Below are 23,404 nucleotides of genomic sequence, written 5' to 3' on the forward strand. Positions count from 1 at the left end.
TACATATCAAAATGCACTTTCCACATTTAATTTATTTGTAATATGTCGAATGACCACTTGGTTTAATGATTACCATATCCATGTTTACTTTAACCCATGGAACTAAGCACAGCTACAGCTCAAAGCAATTAGTTCGCAGACCATTAAGTAGGAGGACATAAAACACATAGAATTCTTAAGTCCGTGTGCATTTTAGTCAAGTTAAAGTTCTACACACACATGGCTGAGAGACCAACCATCTCTGGACAGCACATGCTAATGATACCATTTGTGCTCATGAAATAAGTCAGCAAGTATGATAATGAGTGTAATTTCCATTTTTCTGTTGCCACACACAAAAGCAACCTTATTTACTGGGTAAGCAGGTAGGAAAAATTAAAAGGGAATTCTAAAAGCACCTTTGCATTTTCTTTTTGTGTTTCCATAGAGTTCTCGGTGACCTCTCTTCTGCCTTTTATTTCACCATTCTTTCTGTCTCCGCTGGGAGAGTTGAAATCCCAACCACAGGCTAAACCCTGACCAACTAAAGAAACATTTTATTGTTTATGGGATTTGCCTTTTTCAAGACCATGGGAATGAAAACCCAGACTACCAGAGATCCTAAGAGTCAGTAGCCTCCATTTTCTGAGGTGGCAAAAGGCTAGTATGTCAGAAGGCACCGATGTCCACTGTAGGTGTGTGCTTCTAAATGACTGCGACTTAACTGTCCGTACTCAAGTCATGGCATGATTGTAAGCTGAGGATTATGCAGATTTTCATGGGGCAGTTGAAGGTGCTTGTTTTCTCACATAGAAGTGAAATTTTGAATTCGTCCCAAACACAGCTATCTTCTCTATTACTGGCTTTACATCTTAAATATCTTTGTGGTTTCAGCAATAGGTTTTCCTATTAATCAGCCTCTTGCAGAATGCTTAAATAGTTCACCCAGACCTTAGGTACCATCTTGGAATTCTCTATCCACCTTCTCAGTCACCACTGAACTCGGTGATTCTGATTCTCTGGGATCTTTCTGTAAGTACATGTTAAACAAACTCAAGTGTGTCCATGGAAGAGCTCTGAGAAGTTGGCTGCATAAGTCTATATTAAGCTACATAATTAGTCAGTACACTCAAATGACAGGAAACACAAAATGTCTAGGCCACTGTGCTAATCTATGCAACATGACATGGTGAGGTTATTGACCATGCAAGGACAGAATGATGTTTCTTTGCCCGTATTCTTTGTCTGCTCTCCTACACGTGAAACTTGAGGAACAGTGATGAGACATCATGACAATACATCCTGGGATGGAAGGGCAGCTTATATAAGAAAGATTGGTAGTGCCAGGTCTTCTACTGTTCTTGCAACCGTGCTTCTACTGGGCAAGACGGTGTTCAAGTAGAAACCCAATTGAGGAGTAGAGAAAGTCGAGACAAGTGACAGACTTCAGTCAACATCAGGCTAGATGGCTTGGCCAGGAGTCAGCTAAAAGCCCCATGCTTCTGTGAGAAACTGTCAGGACACCCCACTTCTGCCCGTTCTAGGAAGATACCAAGGTTGGAGCTCTCCAGGTTTGAGATGATTTAACTCTGCCTGCAACCAGGCTGGAAGGAGGCCCTATATCAGTTCTAGGAAGAAGAAAGGGAGCTGGGGGGGAGGATATTTCCATTTCATTTTAGTTGTCTCTGTAGCTTAAATAAACGGGCTCCTCAAACTGTTCTTTTGAACAGAGGATAACTAGTTGTGGCCAGATATTTGCCACTGATAAACCTTAGGAGACACTGATCCACTGACCTTTGATGTCCAGTCCTGTCAAGTAGAAACACTAGTAGTAATTCCTGTAGTGTTGGCCTTCGCTAAGATGCTGTATGTGAACAGCATTTGAGGAATCTGACACACAAAGATGCTTTGTCTAACATTTAGGGGATGAAAGAGAACTCTTTCCAAATGGTCACTGCTTAAGCAGGCCCCTCACTAGTCCTATTGATACATTCTTCTAGTCTCCAAAGTTCATGTAGCTCAAATTATGAGTACACAGGCACTCTTAAGACAGTGTGACAAACTCAGCCCTAGTAGCCATCTTACCTTTTCTAGAAAGTCACGTTAAAAAAAATCTAGAGTTTATAATGAAAGTAGATCCAAGGCAAGCAATTCAATGATACAACTTTTTAGCTGAGGTACAAATAAAGACAATAACAGTCCAAATCAAAAGACTAGCCTTATTTTAAAGGCATGTTAAGTTTTTACCAAATAAATTCTATACTAAACATAGGAGTTCCGGGGAGAGAGGTAAGGACAATCAAGGCTGCAGAATTATGGGGACAGCAGCAAAATGAACTCCTCGTGGAGCCAACCATGTAATAAGCTCTTCCAATAATTGTACAAATTATGAAAGAATGCAAGCTTAACACAAGGAAAATGGGCATTGTGCACACCACCACGTTAGTCTGTGCTTGTGCCCATCAATCAGTGTCCTTGGTAACATAAACATTGAGATGTTGGGGGATCCTGCATCATAGTAACATGTATTACAGTGATACCACTTCACTTACCAACTATGATTCAAATTATAATTTACCTCTAGATAGATGAACTAGAAGGGAAAAGAGTCTGTTTCAGTAGAAACATGTAGAATTTTTATGTAGAATGGTGCCTGGAGGACTGAAATTGTAATATTTGAGGAATATAAGTGTGTATCGTCAAAGCAGAGTTTCCAGCTGAGTCCACTGCACAGGCTATGAAAAGCACTGACCTAAACTGAAATCCCTAAGCAGTGTAGAAATGCAAGTTACAGGCAGCCACACCTCCTTCTCATACTATTGGGTATCACTCGGGTTTATGACTCCAGGCCTGCATAGCTGCTATTGTATATAAGCTCGCCATCACTTACAGACCAGCCAGCATATGCTAACTGTGCAAACTGGGGCTGACTGGGTGTTGAAAGTGTACATAATTATTTCCACTTAGTGGAAACGAATAAAAAAACACTATATAAACACAGCAGCATATCGATGCAAATGAATGTATGATGCATGTCAATTTCCCAAAAGAAAAGAAATGCTAAGAATTATATAGTTAGACCTGTATTTCATCTGCTCACTGAGGATCAGATAGTTTTAAACAACAACAGACAACATTAAGATGGGAAAGAAGAATGCATCAGGCATTCGACCATTGTACAGTCTCAGAAAAACCAAGTCAATGGAAACTAAGATATGTTATTTCATTTTACTCTTCATTTGATGGATATTTAGGTCCATCATTAGTGCAACAGGTAAATGCTTCCAATATTTTCTGGCCTTTCAGTGCTGAGCTGCTGTGTCTTAAACCCTATGTGTTCCCTCATAGTTCCCGGTCTCTCTTGTACATTGGTGGGGCTAAGCAGGCTATTTTGCCTCGAAGGAATGAAGATCAGACCTTAGACTGCATCTTCTCCACCTTGGGCTGAAACACTTGGGCGAAGTCTTTACACTCCCTCTGCCCTTGGCCTGTGACCTTGGGCTGTGTGTTAGCAAAAACATAGCAGAGAGTGAAGTCATTCAACCCACACTGAAAAACAAGAAAGATAAGCAAAATAGCCCACTGCTGTGTTAAGCCAAATTCTGGAATCTTTTGGGATAGCTAATAGCTTTGAGCCTGTTGTTAACCTGGGGACAGGTGTCTGACTTTTAGATACTCTCAAAATAGAAGAATATAAAAAGTACGACATTAAAATCTTGAAACAGTAAGAAATTGGAAAGCCTTCTGATGTACGTGTTAGTACTGAATGCTTCATGAGGTGGTAAAGACTGAATTGGTTCATTAGGCTATTATGACCCAAAAGGGCAGGGTGTACACCAGCCCCCTTGTTCTCATAATCCTCTCAGGATCAAGGCATTTCATTTAAAAACAAAAATGGTTTTAAAGAGCATTATGTACACGGAGTGAGGGAACACAGTAATAAGAGCTACACTCATGCCCCAGTAGTTTGGTTCTTGCAGAAAGTCCTTTATAACACAGTGGCTCAGGAGCTTCTGGTTAAACTCTGCCTTAGTACATACACTTCCCAGGAAACTTGCAAAATATTCTTGGACAGCCGGAGGAAATCCTGTTCTGGATCTTCTTGTAATGAATCTGAGTCAATTTGGAAATCGTTTTATCATGCACACTACACACACACACACACACACACACACACACACACACACACACACACACCACACATCACACACCACACCACACACACACACACACACACACACACACACACACACACACACGATAAACAATAATTAGATTAAAGCCTACTGGTGCAAATGAGCATGGATCTATATTAGAAAAAGTCCGAGTGAGGTGCAATCCACTTTACCATATGTGTTCTATACTCACACCTCCATGGAGTATGTTTAGAGAGCTATACGTTTTATTTTTAACTCAGCAAGCCACTATATAAACGCTCTTTTAGACATGATTGTTCACCTTTGGCACAGACAAAACACAATTATATAAATCTGTAGATTTATACAATTTTGCCTTTTCAAAAATATTTTAGTTTCTTTGGGAGGAGGATAATCTCTCTATGGCCGGGATATAAACTTTTAGAAATAATACTCATGTATCCTCTCCTTACACAAGGAGTCCCCATAAAACTGTGACAGCTGTCTCCATGACAACATATTTAGCATTTACTGAGTATATATTTTGTAACCTTCTCCATATTTCCAGGTGATGTTACTTTTTATATAAGAGGATTATATAATGGTTTAGTGAGGGCTGAGGTAGTGGCAAAATCCAGCTTTGGTCCTGGCTGTCCCAAAACCAAACCCAGGGTACGTTCTCCCTCACTCCTTCATTGTATCCAGCCATTCTGGTCCACTAAACTCCAAGTGGCTTTTATGAAAACTAAGGAAACCAAAAATGGGAAACAAGTTTTAGAAAGATTAACATCTTAGTGGGTTTAAAAGAGACTAAATGTTTAACAGAATAAAAATTCCTTAGATATGCTTTCTTAGTGAGTAGAATTAGGTTTTAAATAGCTCTAAACTTAGTCCAAATTGATGCAAGTTTATCGCCCCGAGTGCTTCTTTCCCCTTTCTATGAGGGCGCCAATTCCGTCAAAGCAAAGGGATCCAGCTGTTGGTTGACACCATTTGGAAAAGTCGCTGAAAAGAAAACCCCCACCTGCTGTAACCAGTCATAACACAAACTTTTATGTGATTTTTTTTCCACTTGAGTTTGAGCACAGTGAAATGACATGGAGCAAATAGGCACATTGCTTCCCAGAAACTCAACTGGAAAAGAACTTTCTTATGTGCCTTGGGCAAAATATCTGAGGAACTCTGGAGGAAAATGGGAACTACGATGAGCTTAGAGCAGTGCTTCTCACCCTTCCTGGACCCTTTAATACAGGTCCTCATGTTGTGGTGAGCTCAACCATAAAATTATTTTGTGACTTCTTCATAAGTGCAATATTTGCTACTATTATGAATTGTAATATAATTGATTGTAATTTAAGATATATATCTGATATGCTATCCCTAGGGGAAAATATTACCAAAGGGGTCACGGGCAACAGGTTGAGAACCCCTGGCTTAGCGACTCTCTCTACCCAGAGGATATGATCATTTGGCCCTTGGTTGGTCTTCAAGACATTAGTCTGTAACATAACAATGGTTATGGTGGCTGATAATGAGTTTTATTGATACTCCTTCTACAGGAGTGAGCTCTTAACTGAGTAACAAGCCACCAGTTTAAGAGTAACTAACTCATCCCTTCAGAAGAATGAAAGTTTCTGGTGCATCTACCTAGTCTTAAGAAGGCAACATGAGAGCCATATGCTATGGTTAAACACACACTTCACGAATAGAGCACTTAACTATTAGTGTTCATATGATATTGTTAATAATCATCCTTTCAAAGAAAATTTGTCTTTTTTAAAAGCACAGATATTAGCTTTGTTTTGTTGGCATAATAGTTTTCTTTGAGAGTTGATAACTCAACCTTAAATGATACTTACTGAGATCTAGGGAGATTTTAAATATAACATATAAATCCAGTAAAAGTATTTTGAGCACTTATTCTGGGCCAGGTTTTTTATAACAGAAAATAATTTTTCATACAGTACATTCTGATCATAGTTTCTTTTTCCCCAGGTCCTACTAGATCCTCCCATCACCAACCAATGCTGTCGTTTCTTCTCCCTCTCTTGAGAAAACAAACAGAAACCAGACACAGCAATAATAATAAATAATCACAATAGAAACACAAACACACACACAGAACAAAAAACCAAACCAAATCCCCAAAACTATGAAATACAAAATTAAAAACCATAATTCATAAGCAAAAGACCAGTAAGCAAAAAAATGCCCAAACAACATTTATCTCACTTTGAAAGGTGACTCTGGGGCAACTTGTTTGTTTAAGACAAGGGCTCACTTCGTAACTCAAGCGGGCTGGAATTCACAGTCCAGTCCAGTCCAGTCTGGCCCCAGACTAACGGCCTTCCTGCCTCAGATTCCTGAGCACTATGATTACAGTCATGACTCACCGTGCCTATCTCATTTTTTAAAAGACAGCACACACAAAGTATTTTATAAGCAATAACTCTGAGAAGCTGGATTGTCTTCTCACTTCACTGATGAAGAACTCCAGTGTAAGAGAGGAAGCTGGTGTTGGCCATGAATTCTGGCCTGGAAGCTGCCTCTATCTTGGTGCTGTGTTCTTCCTTACTCAGTTGCCCCAGCAACCTCTAGTAAGCACCCTGAGAGCTTTCGTGGGAATAAGTCTGGGGGATTGACAGGGCTATCAATACATAGGAGTGTTTCCTCGATCCTTCCTGAAGATGCAAGGCTGACCCTTCATGAACTTCTGGCAGTGTCACAACACTTCAAGGAGTCAGAGCCCACCAGAGACCCAACTCCTCACAGGCAGTCCTGAGAGAGGAAGGAAAATCACAACTGCCTTGTGTAGACGGTCAAGCCTAGGGTGACAGGCCCATTTCTACTCAGCACCCTCATCCTTTGTACTGTGTAAGGTTAAGGTGGATCAAAAGGGGCCTTTGTGCCTTTGCAAGGTGTGGCAGGCACAACACACCTCAGGCCCTCCTGAGCACACCTGGAACACAGCAAGTGTTAGGGCTGAGATGAAAGAAACTCAGAGACTACGCTGCTCTCCCATTCTCCTCTCAACCCTTGCTTTGTAACACTTTTCCGCAAACACCAACCTCACCTGAGGCTAACCCTGAGCAATTTATACTCCTCTTGTAGGACTTCTGCCCTTACTCTCATGACTCCCACCCTCCTCCTCCTCAGCCACCTGGCCTCATTGACAGCGCTGGCACTAGGTCACCCTGATCTATCCACCGCTCACCTGGCTTTTCCTGCAGCCATTTTCCTTCTGCTGTATTCTCCACTCTCTCCTCAGTAGGTATTCTTACTATAAAATCTGTTTGGTTCCAGATGATGCTCAACAACCATTTTAGCTCTGAGAAGGTTCTCAATGTGTCTGCTTGGTCTTGTTAAGGAGAAGGATCCTGTCTGTCTCCACTAAGAGAGAAGGAGCTCACAGAAGACTCCAGGGCCCTGTGGGCTTCATTGGGGATTTTTCTCTTCCATAGTAGCTCACTGAGATTTCCCTTTCTCCTCCTATTCTTTCTTATTCCTTCCCATTGCCCCTGTCTTGAGAGACCAGGAATTGGTTTTTGCTTCTCATCTGAATTTCTATGGGCTCTCTCTCCCAGATGCCCTACGAAATGGACAACACTGCTATCCAGAGGATGGGAAGGTAGATGAGATGAGTCACAGAACTGTGACTTGGATCTTATTGAATGAGGTTATAACTGGTGTCACTAACTCTGAAAATTAACAACAGTGGTCACAGCTTTCACACACAGAAACCAGTGGTGCTAATATCTGGACAGAGAAACTGAAGTAAGTCAGCAGAGACCATTAGCAGCTCTCATTTCAGAGCCTTCCTTCATCCTTAGCCGCCATTTTCTTAGGAGTTGTCCCCCTACTTAGAAAGTTTGGGGTTTAAGTTTTTGTTAATGATGCATTTTCAATTAAGCAAACCCAGTTTGTTGAGATAATGAACCAGTTGGAGTTACTAATTTTATTATTTAAGAAAACTTCATATTATTCAGTAGTATCATAAACACAAAAACTAATGCTAGAAGAGAAGTGTTGGACTTAGGTACCTCCTTGGAGTACCTTTTTGTTTTGTAAAGACAGGGTCCCATTATATGTCACTATATAGGTCTGCCTGGCCTGGAATTTATAATGTAGATTATGCTATGCTCAAACTCACAGAGATCTGCCTGCCTCTGCCTCCTGAGAGCTGTGATGTCCTTTGAGTAACATTATTTTAAGAATCGGCGATTGCTAAACAGAGAGTCATTTACATTCACAGCTATTACTGAAAGTGTTCTAAGCATGGGGGGGGAAGAGTGTCCCTTCTCTTTTCATTCAAGAAAGAAACTGAAACTAGAGACAAGTGTAATCCAGGACTACATCTAACAGTGCAGTGTTCCCTCCAACATTGTCCTAGGCAAAAGTCTCTCCTGCCTATGCCAATCATGGTCAACTGAGTCAGTGAATGGAGGGGTGCTACCCAGGTAAAAATCTATCCAGATAGATTTTAATTTCAGATAAATAAATGATTTTCTAGAATTATAGGTCTTAGTCACTGTTTCTCCAGTGCTGGCTATAAACTAGCAATTACAGGAAGGTGGGAGAGAACAGGCTTTATATTGTTAAGTTGGGTTGTTTTCTAGTGTGTGTGTGTGTGTGTGTGTGTGTGTGTACATGAATGTTCACCATAGCTGCAATGCAGGGGCACAGTTTTTGAGAGTCAACTCTTTCTTCAAGCATTCCAAGAACGAAACTCAGGTGGTCAGCCTTGGTGTCAAACACCTTCACCTCACTCTCAGAACCATAATACTGGCACTCTAATGTTATATCTTATTTTAGGGGAGTAAAAATGTCAGTAAACCTTGTTCTTTTGGGATAAATACTTGTATACAACCCTGATTAACATTTGATATCCAACAGGAAATGTGGACATGTTTGCTGGCTGATTCTTCTCCAAATTGTATTTAAACTTAGACAGAGGGATTGAAAGATAAGATTTAGGCTCAGAACATGTTATGTATGTGGGGAGGGGGGGTGTCAGGAGTTCAAAACCATCTTCCTTTTCTCTGGCTTCTGTTTCCTTTGGGCCCAAAGGACAGAAGCAGAGTTGAGAGATGCAAAGTGGCCTTGGCTAACCCCAAAACAAGCTGAGACTGTGGGGCAAGGCATTTCCTACGCTTACTGCACTTCCTTCCTGATGCTTCAGACTAATGTCAAATTCCTTGCCCTGCTGTCCTCATGCTGAAAATAGAAGAGAGCAACTGACTCTGAGTCTTTGAAATGAGCCTCCATTTACAATCTACTGATAGGACAGGTATTGTCGGTGGACCAGGCAATTGTTCTAATATGAGCATCTTGTGGTCAGACAAGGCAAATTTAACGTAAGTATTCAGAAAAATCATATAAAAGGAGAAGTAATGTTATATTGATTATTTGATTAATTCACACGGTTGGGTAATTTCTATTTTCTATGCAGGCATGAAAAGTGCATTCAGACTGACCTCAGCTTAGGAGTCATAGATGACTCAGCACCAGTACTACTTTCTCTAGCAGGAGCCTGAGCTGGACCTGAGCACCCTTGTCTGGCCACAGGGTTCTGACATCAGTACCGTGTATGATGAATGCCCCAACAGAGGACAATGCCTGGCTTTGGCAAGGCACCTCGGAAATGGTAGTTCTCTAGGTTGACTGCTTTAAGGATGTAAGTGGCTGTTTTCTTGGGGTTTGTTTCCTGAGCTTCTACAGCTTTCCTTGTGAGGGATGGAGACAAAATACAGGCTATGAGTATGGAGCCAGCTTTCATCCTCCCTCCTGGACCAAAGAGAGTGAGTGACGTCTGGAAGGCCAGTCTGACCATTGCAATCATTAGAGATTGCTCGCAGATGCTCTGGTGTAGGCCTAAGTCCAGAAGATAGGTGATGGGGTCGGTCAATGAAGGTGGCGGTTCTCACATAGATGATCTCAGTAGCAGAGTTCTAAGTTTTCCCTTCCTTCCAATTTAGGCTTCCTCTTCTTTTAAATATTCCTTTGATATTTATATTACCAGGGTAGATTTCTACACATGACTAAAAAGAGGGAGTGGGGAGGGAAATGGTGGTTTGTTTCTGACATATGAATGCCTAAAATATACGAGTAAAGATACAGAGCAGTAGGACAAAATCCAAATAATAAACAAACCATAAGAAATGATTCATTGGAACCAGATGTAGATCTTTCCTGAGAGACACAGCCAGAATATAGCAAATACATATGCGAATGCCAGCAGCAAACCACTGAACTGAGAATGGGACTCCTGTTGAAGGAATCAGAGAAAGGACTGGAAGAGATTGAAGGGGCTCGAGACCCCATATGAACAGCAATGCCAAGCAACCAGAGCTTCCAGGGACTAAGCCACTACCCAAAGACTATACATTGACTGACCCTGGGCTCCAACCCCATAGGTAGCAATGAATAGCCTAGTAAGAGCACCAGTGGAAGGGGAAGCCCTTGGTCCGGCCAAGACTGAACCCCCAGTGAACGTGATTGTTGGGGGGAGGGTGGTAATGGGGGGAGGATGGGGAGGGAAACACCCATGTAGAAGGGGAGGGGTGTGGTGAGGGGGATGTTCGCCAGGAAACCGGGAAAGGGAATAACAATTGAAACGTAAATAAGAAATACCCAACTTAATAAAGATGGGAAAAAAGAATTGATTTCATTTACATGGAGAGAAAAATAATGTGCCTTCTAATGTAAGGATTAACATTAATATCACTTGACTGAACTTAATAATGGGGCGAGGCTGATAAAGAATCTGCCTCTATACCACGATACTTCACTGACTTCTGTTGTTCGTTTTGGTCATTACTGGGGTCTAAAGGAAGGTGGCGATCACACTCTCTTGTGCTCAGTGGCCTCTGACAGCTATTATTATACCTAACATGAACATCATAAGTCAGAGGTCTGCCATGTTCCTCCATGTTGTCACCAAAGTGAGCAGTTTCCTTCCTTTAGTCCTTTGTACTGTGAGGTGAGGTGTACTTCTGTATCCAGCTATAAAGAACATGGTGGTGGCCCATCGCTGTCTCACCATAAGTCTCACTGTTCTGCTCGGAACAATGCCTTTGATGGAGACTTTGGTAAGAATTTTGGGCAGAAGAGAGACGAAGCACTTTTTGTCACATTCCTGTGGCTACCGTGATCTCTCCATTGCATATATGGTTTAAGAAAGAGAAAAATATTAGAAGGACGAAAACTCCGTTAATTGAGCTCTTACTAGTTCCCAGGTATTTTTTTGTAAATATTTCTACAAATTCTTTGCAAATCTGAGGGAAGTTTTATTGTGATTCCCCTCAATAAACTAAAGCTCAAGACACTAAACTTGAGGACTGTGAAGGCAGCGTGACTTGCCAAACACATTAGAGCCCTTAGCCAATGTTCTCACCACACCAACTTAGTAGAGAAATATTCAAAAGCTGGACTGGTGCCAATAACCATCTTTTCCCATGGTTCCAAACATTTCTGACATCTCCCTCTTCCCATCAAGACTGGTGTCCATTCTATGCAACAAAAGAGTATTATATTCTTGTTCTGTGGGGCGAAATTCTTCCATCTTCAAAATACTATGTTCTGTTTTTTGAAGAATAGAAACTTGTTTTTCTAGTTTTGTAACCCCCTACTGTAACTCACATAGATAGTAAAACTAATTATTATTTACAAACTTCTCGGCATACTCTTGTGAAGACATTATAGCAAATTCAAAAAAAAAAAAAATAGAAGCGGCCAAGTCCCATAAGGAATGTTCTTGTTGCCGCCTGCCCGATGCAGCCTTTTCTGCAATGACTATGTCCCCTTTACTTTCCTAGCCAGAAATCTAATTCACACTGAGGCCCTAGAGAACACATTAAAGCTGACTGGTTTGTTGGGGATGACACCTCCCAGCTTCAACTTGGACACAGATAAGCAGCAGCTGCAGAGCTTTCAAAACGTGTAGGTTTGGGCTCCTTTTTCCAAAAATTCTACTTTGCTTGAGGGTAAGTTTTAGGCATCAGAATGGTTGGAAAACTCTGTAGGTACCCGGTACTGTCTACTTTGAGAAATCACAGGTCAACTGCAAAGAACGCCGCAATCAAAACAAAGCCCTGTGTTTCCCCATTGCCAGCTTCTGTGCGAGAGCGTGCAGAGGTGAGAGGGAAGAAAGAGAAGAAGCACAGTGGCAGGACCCTGCAGCTTGGCAAGTCACTGGAATGTGACAAACTACTCAAAAAAATAGCTGCAAACCTCAAGATTCTTGCGTGCCAACTGACAACTGGTTTAAACAACTTTCCCCATCATATTCAAGTTCAAATGTCCCCCAACAACTTTGGAAATGTGGGAGTGTTTGGAAAACATTCCAAGTCAGTGACCCCCAGCCCTGGAATTTGCTCCTAACAGGCTCTGGTCCTTTGCAGCTAGCCAAACCCAAAGTTTGGCAGCTTTTGAAATATGGTACAAAACATCATTTTTTAAGCCGAAGTCAGTAAAATTTTATTTTACACAGTTTATAAAAATAACCAACAATTACTGTTACTGTTCCTAGCATAGTCAGTGAGGCCTACAAGGCTATGAAACCAAGGGCCACTCTTCTGTATGCATACACCCCCTCCATGGTGGTAGGCACCCTTTATTCATAATAATGGGTACCAGTCATAGAGCCCCTCACCAACACACCCAAGGTGATGTTCAGCAGGTGTCAAAGGACTGGGCATAGCACTAGTGATGGTTCTGCTTGGTTTGAGGGCCCAGTAGCCAAATATTCCCGCCTCTGTTTCTTTGTCTAAGCGCATTTACAGTCTTGGGGTGTCCCAGGGCACCACATCCTCTGTCACAGGTTGTAATCCGATGGGCTACCTTACTCACAGGCTGCTCTACTATTAAACCTGTGGCAATGGTCTCATTCAGTTCTTTCTGACAGCCTACAATCCAAATCTTCCTGTTGTCCTTGTCATCATAGACCTGGCTGGTGTATGACCCTCTCCCTGTTCTGTGACACTTGGACTCTGAAATCCTGTTCAGCTCTGGGGAAGAGCCATCAACCAAGAGGAGGTTACCACAGTTGCCACATTGCCAGTCCCTACTTATTTTTTAAAAGACTTATTTGTGTGTGTGTGTGTGTGTGTATGTGTATATGTATGTGTGTATATGTATGTGTATGTGTGTGTATATGTATGTGTATGTGTGTATGTGTATGTGTGTGTATATGTATGTGTGTATATGTGTGTGTATGTGTATTTGTGTGTGTATGTGTGTGTATGTATATGTGTGTGTATTGTGTGTATGTGTATGTGTGTGTGTGTTGTGTGTGTATATTTATGTGTGTGTGTGTGTGTGTGTGTGTGTTTGTGTGTGTGTGTATGCACACACTTACATACAACTCTCCCCAGACACTTAGCAGAGGGAGTCAGGTCTCCTCAAGCTGGAGTTACAGTGGTTGGGAGCTTCCTGATGTGGAGGCTGGGAACCTTTAGTCCTCTGAAAAAGCACAAAGCTCCAGACTATCTTAAGACTTGGTGATGACTCATCTGGTCTCTGCTGTGCTACAGAGAAGTAAGCCAAACTCACTCTTCTAGTTTAGGGTTTGTCTGTGAGTCACAAACGGGTAACGACAACTATCGTAGTAGCTTCGTGCATGTCTCAAAAGGTTCCGCAGAGATCCTCTCAGCAATGAGCTCTGGTGCTCACCTCTTACCTGACTTTAACAACTTCCCCCATCTTTGAGGGTGGGACTTGTTGTGACACTTAGTTTTCCATGTCCCCTCTTCCCAGTTTGTTAGTTACACTGCAGAAATTTAATAGCCAGAGAAACTAAAGACTAAATGAACCACAACTTAAACAAATCACCAGAAATATCCAGGGGCTTTAAAAGGAGAGTTCTCCCAAGTCTCCTTGGCCTCATCACTAGAGAGCAATGTGGGATGGTTGTGGGCTCTGGGAACTTTGTGGTTTCTGGTCTGGCATCAGGTTCTTATGAAGCCAAGGCCAGGTTAGGAGCCCCACTCTGGGTTTTGTGACTGACATATTTCCATTGTGCTCTGGAAGCGACTGTGGTCTCTCTTCACTTTAGAACCTTGGGAGCTAACAGCGTACTGACACACTGTTGGCACTTGGTAAGTGGCTTAGCAAATAGGCAGCTAGGGAAATGGAATGGAAGAGCTGTTTTTGAGTGTCAGTGAGAAATTATCCTCCCATAAGAAGAGTAGTTGTCAAATAGGAGGAGGGTTAAAGGCCCACTAAAATCCTGAATCATGTCCTGTTTTCTTACCCCATCCAGTAAATTCCCCATATGTACTGGTGACAGAAAAATGTCTTTGAGGTTGGAATGGGATAAATCAAACAGGAACGTAGAGAATGAAAACCTTTTTGTGTGACTTTGACCCTGATGGCCTTCAGATTATTCTTGCTCTATAGAGTCCCTTTCCAATTTAACCTGTTATGATGCTAAAAGGCTGAGTGCCTTCTACTGAAGCATACCCTATCCTTTCTCTCCTTGACCTCAGTAAAAACAGGCTCACACATACTTGTAGAGGAAAAATAAGCTGTAAATTATGATGACAAGATCAAATGAGCTGAAACACAAGATTAAAATGTTTTATATCCACAGAGCAATCTTTCACAACGGTGTCAGGCCAAAAAGTTCTGGTCAGTGTTTACACGGAGCCCTGATGAAAATTTCCAGACACAAAATGTCTGCAACCAAGATTTGAACTCAGAAGGACCTCCTACCTCTGAACACATTTCACAACTAGAACCCAACTGTAACTGCTCTCCTTAATGGCAGGCAGGCCAGATACCAATATGCATGAGTTTTCTTACTGAGACTTATTGAAAACAACAACAAACCACACACTAGCTATCTGAGACCACAATCCTAAACATGACAAGCAGTTAAGGATTAACCAGTATTATTTAATTATTTTAGATAGAGGAATAAAGGTAGGGCATCTAGCTCAGCAATGGAGTACTTGACTAATAAGGAGGCTCTGGGTTTACTCTATGGCACTACAATCATCATCATGGTCATTATCATCATCATCACTTGTAGACAAATCATTTTGAAAGACACAATATTTCCTTGAGTTCTTTAACAGAGTATGTTAATGTATCTCAATCTTTTCCTCATTGTGAACACTAACTGCTATTTCTCAGTAGTATCTGCAGGCCCCAGAGAGAGACTAATTGACTCTATGCACCTCTCTTTTGCTGGTGCCTCAGGATTCACCCAGGCTGTAGTGGTCACTTCCGACAGCTACTATTCCCTAAGACTGACCATCTGTGCTTCTTATTCTCCAGTATCTATTTGCATATTCCCGTGTCACAAATGTAGCTACAAAGACGCCTAGTGAATAATTACGTGTTGAAGTAATGACATTTTATGATGAAAGGCTTAGGGGCTGAAGGGATAGCTCAGTAGGTGAAATGGTTGCTTTGACAGCAGGAGAAACTGAGTTGGCCCCAAGATTTCAAGTCATCAAAGCCTAGTGTGGTGACGCCTTGTATCTAAGAACTGGGGAGGTGAAGACAGATAAATTCCTGGGGTTGCTTGGCCAGCCAAGTGTTGTCTCTTTGGCAAGCTCCAGGTCAAAAGAGACCTTTTCTAATATTTAGTAAAAAGGGGAGGAGGGCGATGGTGCCTGAGAATCTACAGGAAAGGTTGTCATCTGGCCGTCACAGGCAAAGAGGCCCACATATGCACTTCCATGTACACACAGGTATGCAGAGAGAGTAGATTTAAAAACTGGAACGAACTTGCTAGACCCAAGGATGAAATTCATAACTTACGGTTAGAGTGGATGGGATGGCTTCCTTACACAATTGCTTCCCGCTCTCTAATGCTCAGGGTATGTTATAAGCAGAAAATCATAGGATTAAGCCACTGACTTTCTAGTAGATTGAAGAGTGGAAAACAAAAAATGTAAAATGATTAAACTTAAGCTCATGATGCCCTATAGGTATTAACTTAGTTTTATTCTAGGCACAAACATGATGCTAATACCAAATACCAAAAGACAACTGGGAAACAGAATTGGCAATCTTGTGTACTTTCTCCGTAGGGCACTTTATTGCATTGAGTAGCTGTGATTTAGGTTAATTTAGTTATCTTCTTTTAATTCATATTTCTTCTATATTTAATTTATTATTATATTTATAATTTAATTTAGTTATTTTTCTCATATGAAGATGATAAAATCTTCTTTTACAGGCTCTTGGAAGAACTAATGCATATAAAAACCTTCATCACAGGACCTGTCATTTAAAGACTATGTTACTGCCTTCCTGGAATGGAGGCTGTGTTACTGATTTGTATACACCCAGGCCTGGGGCCTCTGGCTCAAGCTTATGTTGTATTTGCTACTTGCTAGATGTTGCCCCTGCCTCAGTACTAGCAGTTCTAAAACCAAGTATATCATCCAAATCAAAATATGCACAAGTCACCTTATTCTCTGATATTACAGAAAACAGGCAGCTTCATTAAATTAGCATCCTAAAAGTAGGGTTTGAACCTGGGCAGTGGATAATGAGAAAGCACGTAAACAACTCACAAAACTTTAAGGTAAATATTCTAATAATCTAAAGATATGATAATTCAATATTTTCATGCTTAGAATGACATTATGGTTATATTCGTTGTTTCATAACCAAGTCACTGTTTCTCTAAGAACAAAAAATAGTAATTATTAACATACAAATCTCCAATCTTGGGAGAGGTATTTTAGGGAGGGCTCACTCAAGTTGACACGACAGGTGATCAGGGCAAGAATTTCCAAGAATTTATGAAGTGTTCCTAAACCTCCCGCTGTCATTTCTACAATGCAGTCGTGATATGTGGCAGCCTCAGCAATGAGTAAGTAACAAAGGTACGATCCCCTCCAAAACGTGCAAGATGGACACGCTGCGTGCGGTATCACCTCTTCAGCAAAGCTTTAGTCTCCTATGGAAAATTAAACTTGTGTACTTCATTCATCAGTAAACTTGCTTTCATATTTAAATAATACATACAACAAAAGTTGTTTAAAAATAAAATTAGTAAGTGTTTGACTTATATCCTAATTTCCTAATTTATCCTAATGGATAAAAACTTACTTAGGAAGCAGTTTGGGAATCTGTTTCAGGGCACATAAACCAAATCATAGAACAAGGGTTAAAGAAGTGAATCCATACCATGTAAACTATTTTATCGAGATTCCTTTTAAATCTAATCTGAAATACAACTTATTTTTGAGACAAGATCTTGTATTAGTGATTTGTTTTAGTTATTTTTAGCTGTTCGCTTTAGGGTGTTTTTCATTGTTGAACTCATTAAGTGACATATATGTCAACATAACTGTAGGTCTACTCAAATAAAATATCAAAACAAGTATTTTCTATTCTTACGGTAAAAATAGGCATGAAAATTCCCCAAAGAGGTGAATATTCTGAGAGAAATCTAGATGCCTATCTTGTCAGGCAGCCTGAGGGCCTTGGGCAGCAAATAATCTGTTGGCCTACATTATAGGTTATAGACGTGGTTCTCAACCTTTCCAATGCTACAGCCTTTAATACCGTGCCTCATGTTGTGGTGACCCCCCCCCCACCATAAAAATATTTTTGCTGCCATTTCATGCTACAGTTTTGCTGTCGTCAATTGTAAGTAGCTGACATGCAGGCTATTTCCATTGCCAACTCTGTTAAAGGGTTACTGGACTCCCTAGAGGTCTCAACCCACAAGCTGAGAAAGGCTTCCTTGCTTGGAATAAACAATGAAACCAACTTTTAGTCAATTAAATCAAAAATTTTCTTTTAAGTTATAGCTTCTGAGGCTGATGTGGGACAACCTCACTGAAGGCCCCAACCTCCACAGAATAGGAGAGCATTCCAGGTGTCCAGATGCTTCAAACTGCAGTAAACTATTTCTACTTCCAAGTCAGTGTCTTGGACTTCCTACTTAAATTGTTGCTTTATTCTAACACTCAAAAAAAAAAAAAATCCTGAGATTTGTCTTTAGATTCTACTTCTCTAACTCTGAAAACTGCACAGCCAAGCCGCTGACCTTCTCCTAACACTTTCTAATGGCGTCCTTTGTGTATTGCCTCCTTACGGCTGTTACTCCTCTCAGTTGCTTCCAATATGCACCCTTTTAAGCATTCTTCCTGTTTACACTCTTGTCGCTTCCTGTCCATCGCAGATGTGGCTAACAGTGATTATTTATAAAACAGTTGCTCTCCATCCCTCTGCCTCATTCCCATTATGGCAAACCCAAAGTCTTCCTGTGACACGTCTGCCCTGAGCACACCTGCTCCCCCACTCTCCCACATCTCAAATTGAGGGTTAAGATGCTGCTGTTTTTCCCGAAGAACAGATGAACTCACTGAGTTTCTAACACTTAAGGTTCACTCTGACCGACAATAATGGCTAGAGTTTTAAATTGAATTGTCTTTCATCGTTACTTTTGTATTTGTCCCTATGATATAGTATGAATTATTCTTTGGATAGCAATGTCAAATATGACTTAAAAAAAAGTTGATTTCCCACATTCTTTATATACATAAAAACCTGCATTTTCTTAAGAGGTCATACAGCTACATTAGTAGAGTCAGTTGATCTTAATGTTGACACCAGCCCGATGTCCTGTTTGGAAGGCTAGCACCTACATTTGCATTGGCTTTGACTGCACACAACTATCACCCGAAGACTCTGGAACAAGCAGCTTCTCACTCAGAGCAGAGCATTGGATTCAAGGTGCTAACACAGTTGCACAGGGGCTGCTGTCCTCACCAGCCCACCTGCACATGGCAGGTTCTGAACTCAGTTCTCAGCCCTGTCATCTAAGGTAACCTGCCGCTGTAGTTTATCTTTAAGACTGGATCTCACTGTCATGCCCCAGCTTTCCTTGAACTCACAGAGATCCACCTGCCTCTGCCACCCCAGTGCTGAGAATAAAAGGATCAGGCTATCAGGTCCGGTTTATCCCAGTAATTGACAGATAGAAACCACTAGCACTTCTGGGGAGAAAGGCTGTTCGATTAGTCTGGGCTGCAGCTGCTATGAGGGCTCGACAGTGAACCCTTGCTCTAAAATGTATTCACCAGTTATTAGACTTCATTTTAGTGCTACAATACTACAGCAGCAGTGTATGTCCTGAGAGTAGGATTCATTACCAACCAGGTCCTAAATTTAATAGCTAAAATGGTGTTCTCTCTGTATTCTTATTAGGTTCTTTAAGAAAATACTTTTAATATTGCTTTAAAGCTAAATATTAAAATGAAAGGACAACCTGAGTTATATTTAGGAGGTAGACATAGATAGATCATGAATGTATCAGTTCCCAGCACCACAGGAAAATATCTAAACAAGAAGCTTGTCAAAAATAAATCTACACCTGTTATATTCCACAAGAAAGCCATCAGACTAACAAAACCTTAAGTATGCACAGTAAAGGCATCTCCGATCCAGACTTCAGACAGAATCCCTAATCATGGGATAATCTGAGGCTTATATAAGATCATGTTGTAATTCCATATTTCCAAGGTTCCCTCTCTCTAAGAAATACACATCCAAATTATATAGTTAAAAATATTCTAAATGGTAATGTGTAGAAATTCCTGATCTACAATAAGGAGTACTAGACTACAACCTCATGAATTACTCAATTCCCTCAACATGCTTTCTTCAAACATAGCACAGCCCAGTAAGAACGTGAGAACAGACTAACGCCACAGGCACCTTGTGCACATGTAACACTGACAAGCCACAGTGAATAAAACACAGCAAGCCAAAGGTTTGGCACCATTCCATGTCAAGAAACGTCCAGCTTTGCCACTCATCGGCCACACAGTAAGCAAACCACACACTTTCACCTCATCTGTAAAGGCCTGAGACTATGCTGAGAATCCTAGTAGATCAAACCTCTACTGTTTGAAAAAAAAATTTCTCTACAGAAAATAGATTAGAACAACAAAGAGCAAGAAGCACATATTTAAAATGATGTTTAACAAATCTCTAAAAGAAAATAACATTTAGACTGGCTTTTGTTGACCGTTTGGCTACCACTTCAAGTAGTGAATGTAGTTAAAATCTTGGGGAAAAAAACCTAGAAAGAGGTGAGAGAAAGGATCATGAAATGAAAGGCAGAAATACCACATTGAATGGAAATAGACATCAAGAGAGATTTAAATCGTTTTCAGAGGAAAACCAAGTCAAGCAGGTATATGGGGTTTCGTAATCAAACCCCCAAACAGCTTTTCTTTCTTAGATCCACAAATTGTTGTTTCCAGGTATTGACAGAACAGTAACTGGAACTAGAAGACATAATGCTTGGACATCGTTGTGGTTTATTTAATTGGAATACATGTCCTGCCAACCAAACCATAAAACACTTCATGGGAACCCATCACACATGAAACCCCAGCAGGACCAACAAGTGCGGCCTTGCACTTGTCAAGGATGCTGTAGAAGAAGAAACTATTGAGTTTCCGTCTTAATCCTCTTCAGAACTTGAATCATCCTCTTGGTCAGAAAGTTCCGGCACAGGGAAGCGGAGAATGGCAGCTACTCCAGTCAGCTGACCAAGCTGTTCCCCAGACACGTGGAGACTGGAGAATATCCTTACGGTGCCCGCATTCTCTTTCACACTGTCCACCAGCCTGACATACCGGCTCCGGGTGGCCACATCCTGATGCCGGAAGAGCTCATCACTGATGAGCAAGGTGTCAATCGCCAAGGCTTCATTGGCCCTCTCCACCTGCTTGAGTCCATAGAATGCTCGGTCAGGTTCGTGCTGTAACATTTTGTAGAAGTCATCCAAGGCTTTTACTTCCCCGGCAGCTTTCGTGTCTGAAAGGCGGCTCGCTACAGTAGGATCACATAGGACCTCTTTCAGGGAGTACTTGTGTCCAGAGGAGGCGTGTACCTAGAAATCACAATTATAAAAGACAAAGAATCTCTGAAAGTATCCATTTATCAGCCCCCCCCCCCGATGACGTAAGGGAAACGCATGAATACAGCCTACCCTGTTTAAGGACTTAGGCAAAGGTTGCCTTATGAAAGTGCTAGGTACTGCACAGTTCCGTTCTCGTTACAATCTCATTTATATTCCCAGCTAAGCCTTCTATTCCTCACCATTCTAAATAAAACATTAGAACCAGAACCGTTTACAGCAACCCCTCTGCCCACTCTTAACTCTCTCCATAGGAGTTTTACCTGAAGGAATTTGGAGCGGTTTTCCAGGAGCACCTTGTTGTCGGTCTTCACAGCTTGTTGAAACATGTAATCGCAGAACTGCTCTCGCACAAATCCAGGGCTGGCCACCAGAATGCACTTTACAACCTCAAAGTTTATGTGGCGCTGGATGGCCTGGACCACTTGTTCATAGAACCGCTCCAAGGCCCGGTCATGCTGGGAACAGTTGCCTTTCCGTTTCCTGGGGATGTTCACCTCCACCTTGGCACGGGTAAGGGTCATGCTGGGCGTGACTAAGCAGACATGGGCGAGGCCCTCCTGCATGACCACAGCTGCCACATCAGCGCTCCAGGCCGGGTCACATGCCTGCTCGATGCGTTCCAGAACCACACTGTCCCACTGTTTCTTGGCCAGGGTGAACTGGCGGTTGGGCTCCAGTTCGATGGTGTGGTAAGCCCCCATCTTGACATACTCATTCTCTTGGATATTGGTGCCCTTAACCCGCAGCTGGCAGGCCTGGGAGTCGAAGTCGATGGCCTCCACGCAAAGAGTGAGGGTGGTGCGGACACGGTTGCTCCCCACGCTGCCTGTGGAGGACTCGGTCTGGACCTTACGGATGGTGGAGGCGCGCAGGCTGTCGCCCACCTGCACTAGATTGTAGGTGTGCCACATGTCCTCGGGCTCCTCCGGGACGAGGGTGACCTGGCCCGCATTGTCCTTCTCGATATCTTTCCTCACAAGCTTCATGACCGCGGCAGGGGCTCACTTCAGAATAGGAGGCGCTTGGAAGCCCCCAGGCGGGAGGGGGCGGGGCAGGGAAGGGGCGGTGAGTTCAGACCGGAAGGAAACACTACCTCTGACTCCTGTAGCCCGGGACGGCGCTTCCCCCACGCCTTTTCTCCGTTTTCGCGCGCCGGCCCACGCGGCGCGGCAGACCTCACGCTCAGCACAGACAACTCAGGACTTCCAGTCGCGGGCCCCGCGCAAGAGGCTGACGCGACGATCGCGCAGGCGCAGCACGCCTCCCGGCGCACGTCTGTCACCGTCCCTACCAGAGAGGCGGGGCCTGTGGGCTTGCGCGCGCGCGCGCTCACGCAGGCGCAGTAAACGGAAAGGCGAACCCTAGGTAAATGTCAAAGTAAGCGCCTCTGGCCGCCGCTCTTAAAAAGCTGAGCTTTTTCTCACACATCCCTGTGTGAGAGGACATACGGAGGACATGCGTGCGAACATGTGTATTTGAGCTGAGTTTGTGATTTTTCCACCCTGGGTGTGAAGCCAGCTTCAAAACTTATATAAAAGTGAAAAACGCCCGCCCAAAAGTGCAGACTTGCCTCCGAAGTCAAAAAACACGGCTTAGCCTTGCTTGCTCTTTTCCTACCCGCACTCGGACTGAATGACAAGCTTGTTGGCTCGGAGATATCCAGAAGTAGTTTCTAAGAATTAGTCCCGTTCAGCCTGGGCTCAGCAATATGTCCAGCTGTTTTCTGCGCCTCGTTACCCTGTTTGCACCATCCAGTTAACCCAGATGTTAAAGGACAGAGACCAGAGAGAGCAGAAACTATGCGTGGAATGTATCCCTGGTGGACCTCTGTGTAGTTTGACCTGGTTGATGTCCTGGGAATCCCAGAATCCAAAGTTGGCAGACTCAGCGCAGTAGTCTCTGGGGCGCTTAGTGTGGGAGCCGCATTGCAATAGATTAGCGTTGGATCTTCCCTGCCACTGATTGGCCAAAAGCTGAGGATATGGGAAGTAAAGATAAACCGATCTAATATGACCATCTCCAAAGAAGAGCCACAGAATTGGTTGTAAAGGAAAAGAAAAAAAGAAAAGAAAAGAAAAACAAACAAAAAAATCCATTCCGTTCCCCCAACCCCCTTTGGTACAGTGGCGATTGAAATAAGAAGCCTCTTTCTAAAGGGGAGTCAGAGAAGTCCTGAACACACACTCTCACTACATTTTGTATACGGATCTTAAAGCAGAGCTCTTTAGCCTTAATTGATGAGAGGGAGGGCTAAAGGAGGGATTAATCATGTTAACTGATGTCAGGCATCTTTTTTAGAGGTTGGTGTGTGAGTGTGTGTGTGTGGGGTGTGTGCAACTTTACATGCTTTTTATCCTCCCCTCTCGCCCCCCTCTCCCAACCCCCA

At 42.4% G+C, this 23,404-nt stretch overlaps 2 protein-coding genes across 3 annotated transcripts in view; both read right to left on the reverse strand.

Annotated features, from left to right (window-relative positions):
* Itga1 (integrin subunit alpha 1) overlaps positions 1 to 23,404 on the reverse strand; it is a 160,033-nt gene that overhangs the window by 125,323 nt on the left and 11,306 nt on the right.
* Positions 20,391 to 22,159, reverse strand: Pelo (pelota mRNA surveillance and ribosome rescue factor). The gene is given in 2 exon segments (NM_001007634.1): positions 20,391 to 20,988; positions 21,279 to 22,159. Coding segments are annotated over 2 exon segments (1,158 nt in total). The 5' UTR covers positions 22,005 to 22,159; the 3' UTR covers positions 20,391 to 20,556.

This window comes from Rattus norvegicus, chromosome 2 (genome assembly GCF_021556685.1).
Source record: "Rattus norvegicus strain SHRSP/BbbUtx chromosome 2, alternate assembly SHRSP_T2T, whole genome shotgun sequence".
In the NCBI taxonomy this organism is placed as follows: Eukaryota; Metazoa; Chordata; class Mammalia; order Rodentia; family Muridae; genus Rattus; species Rattus norvegicus.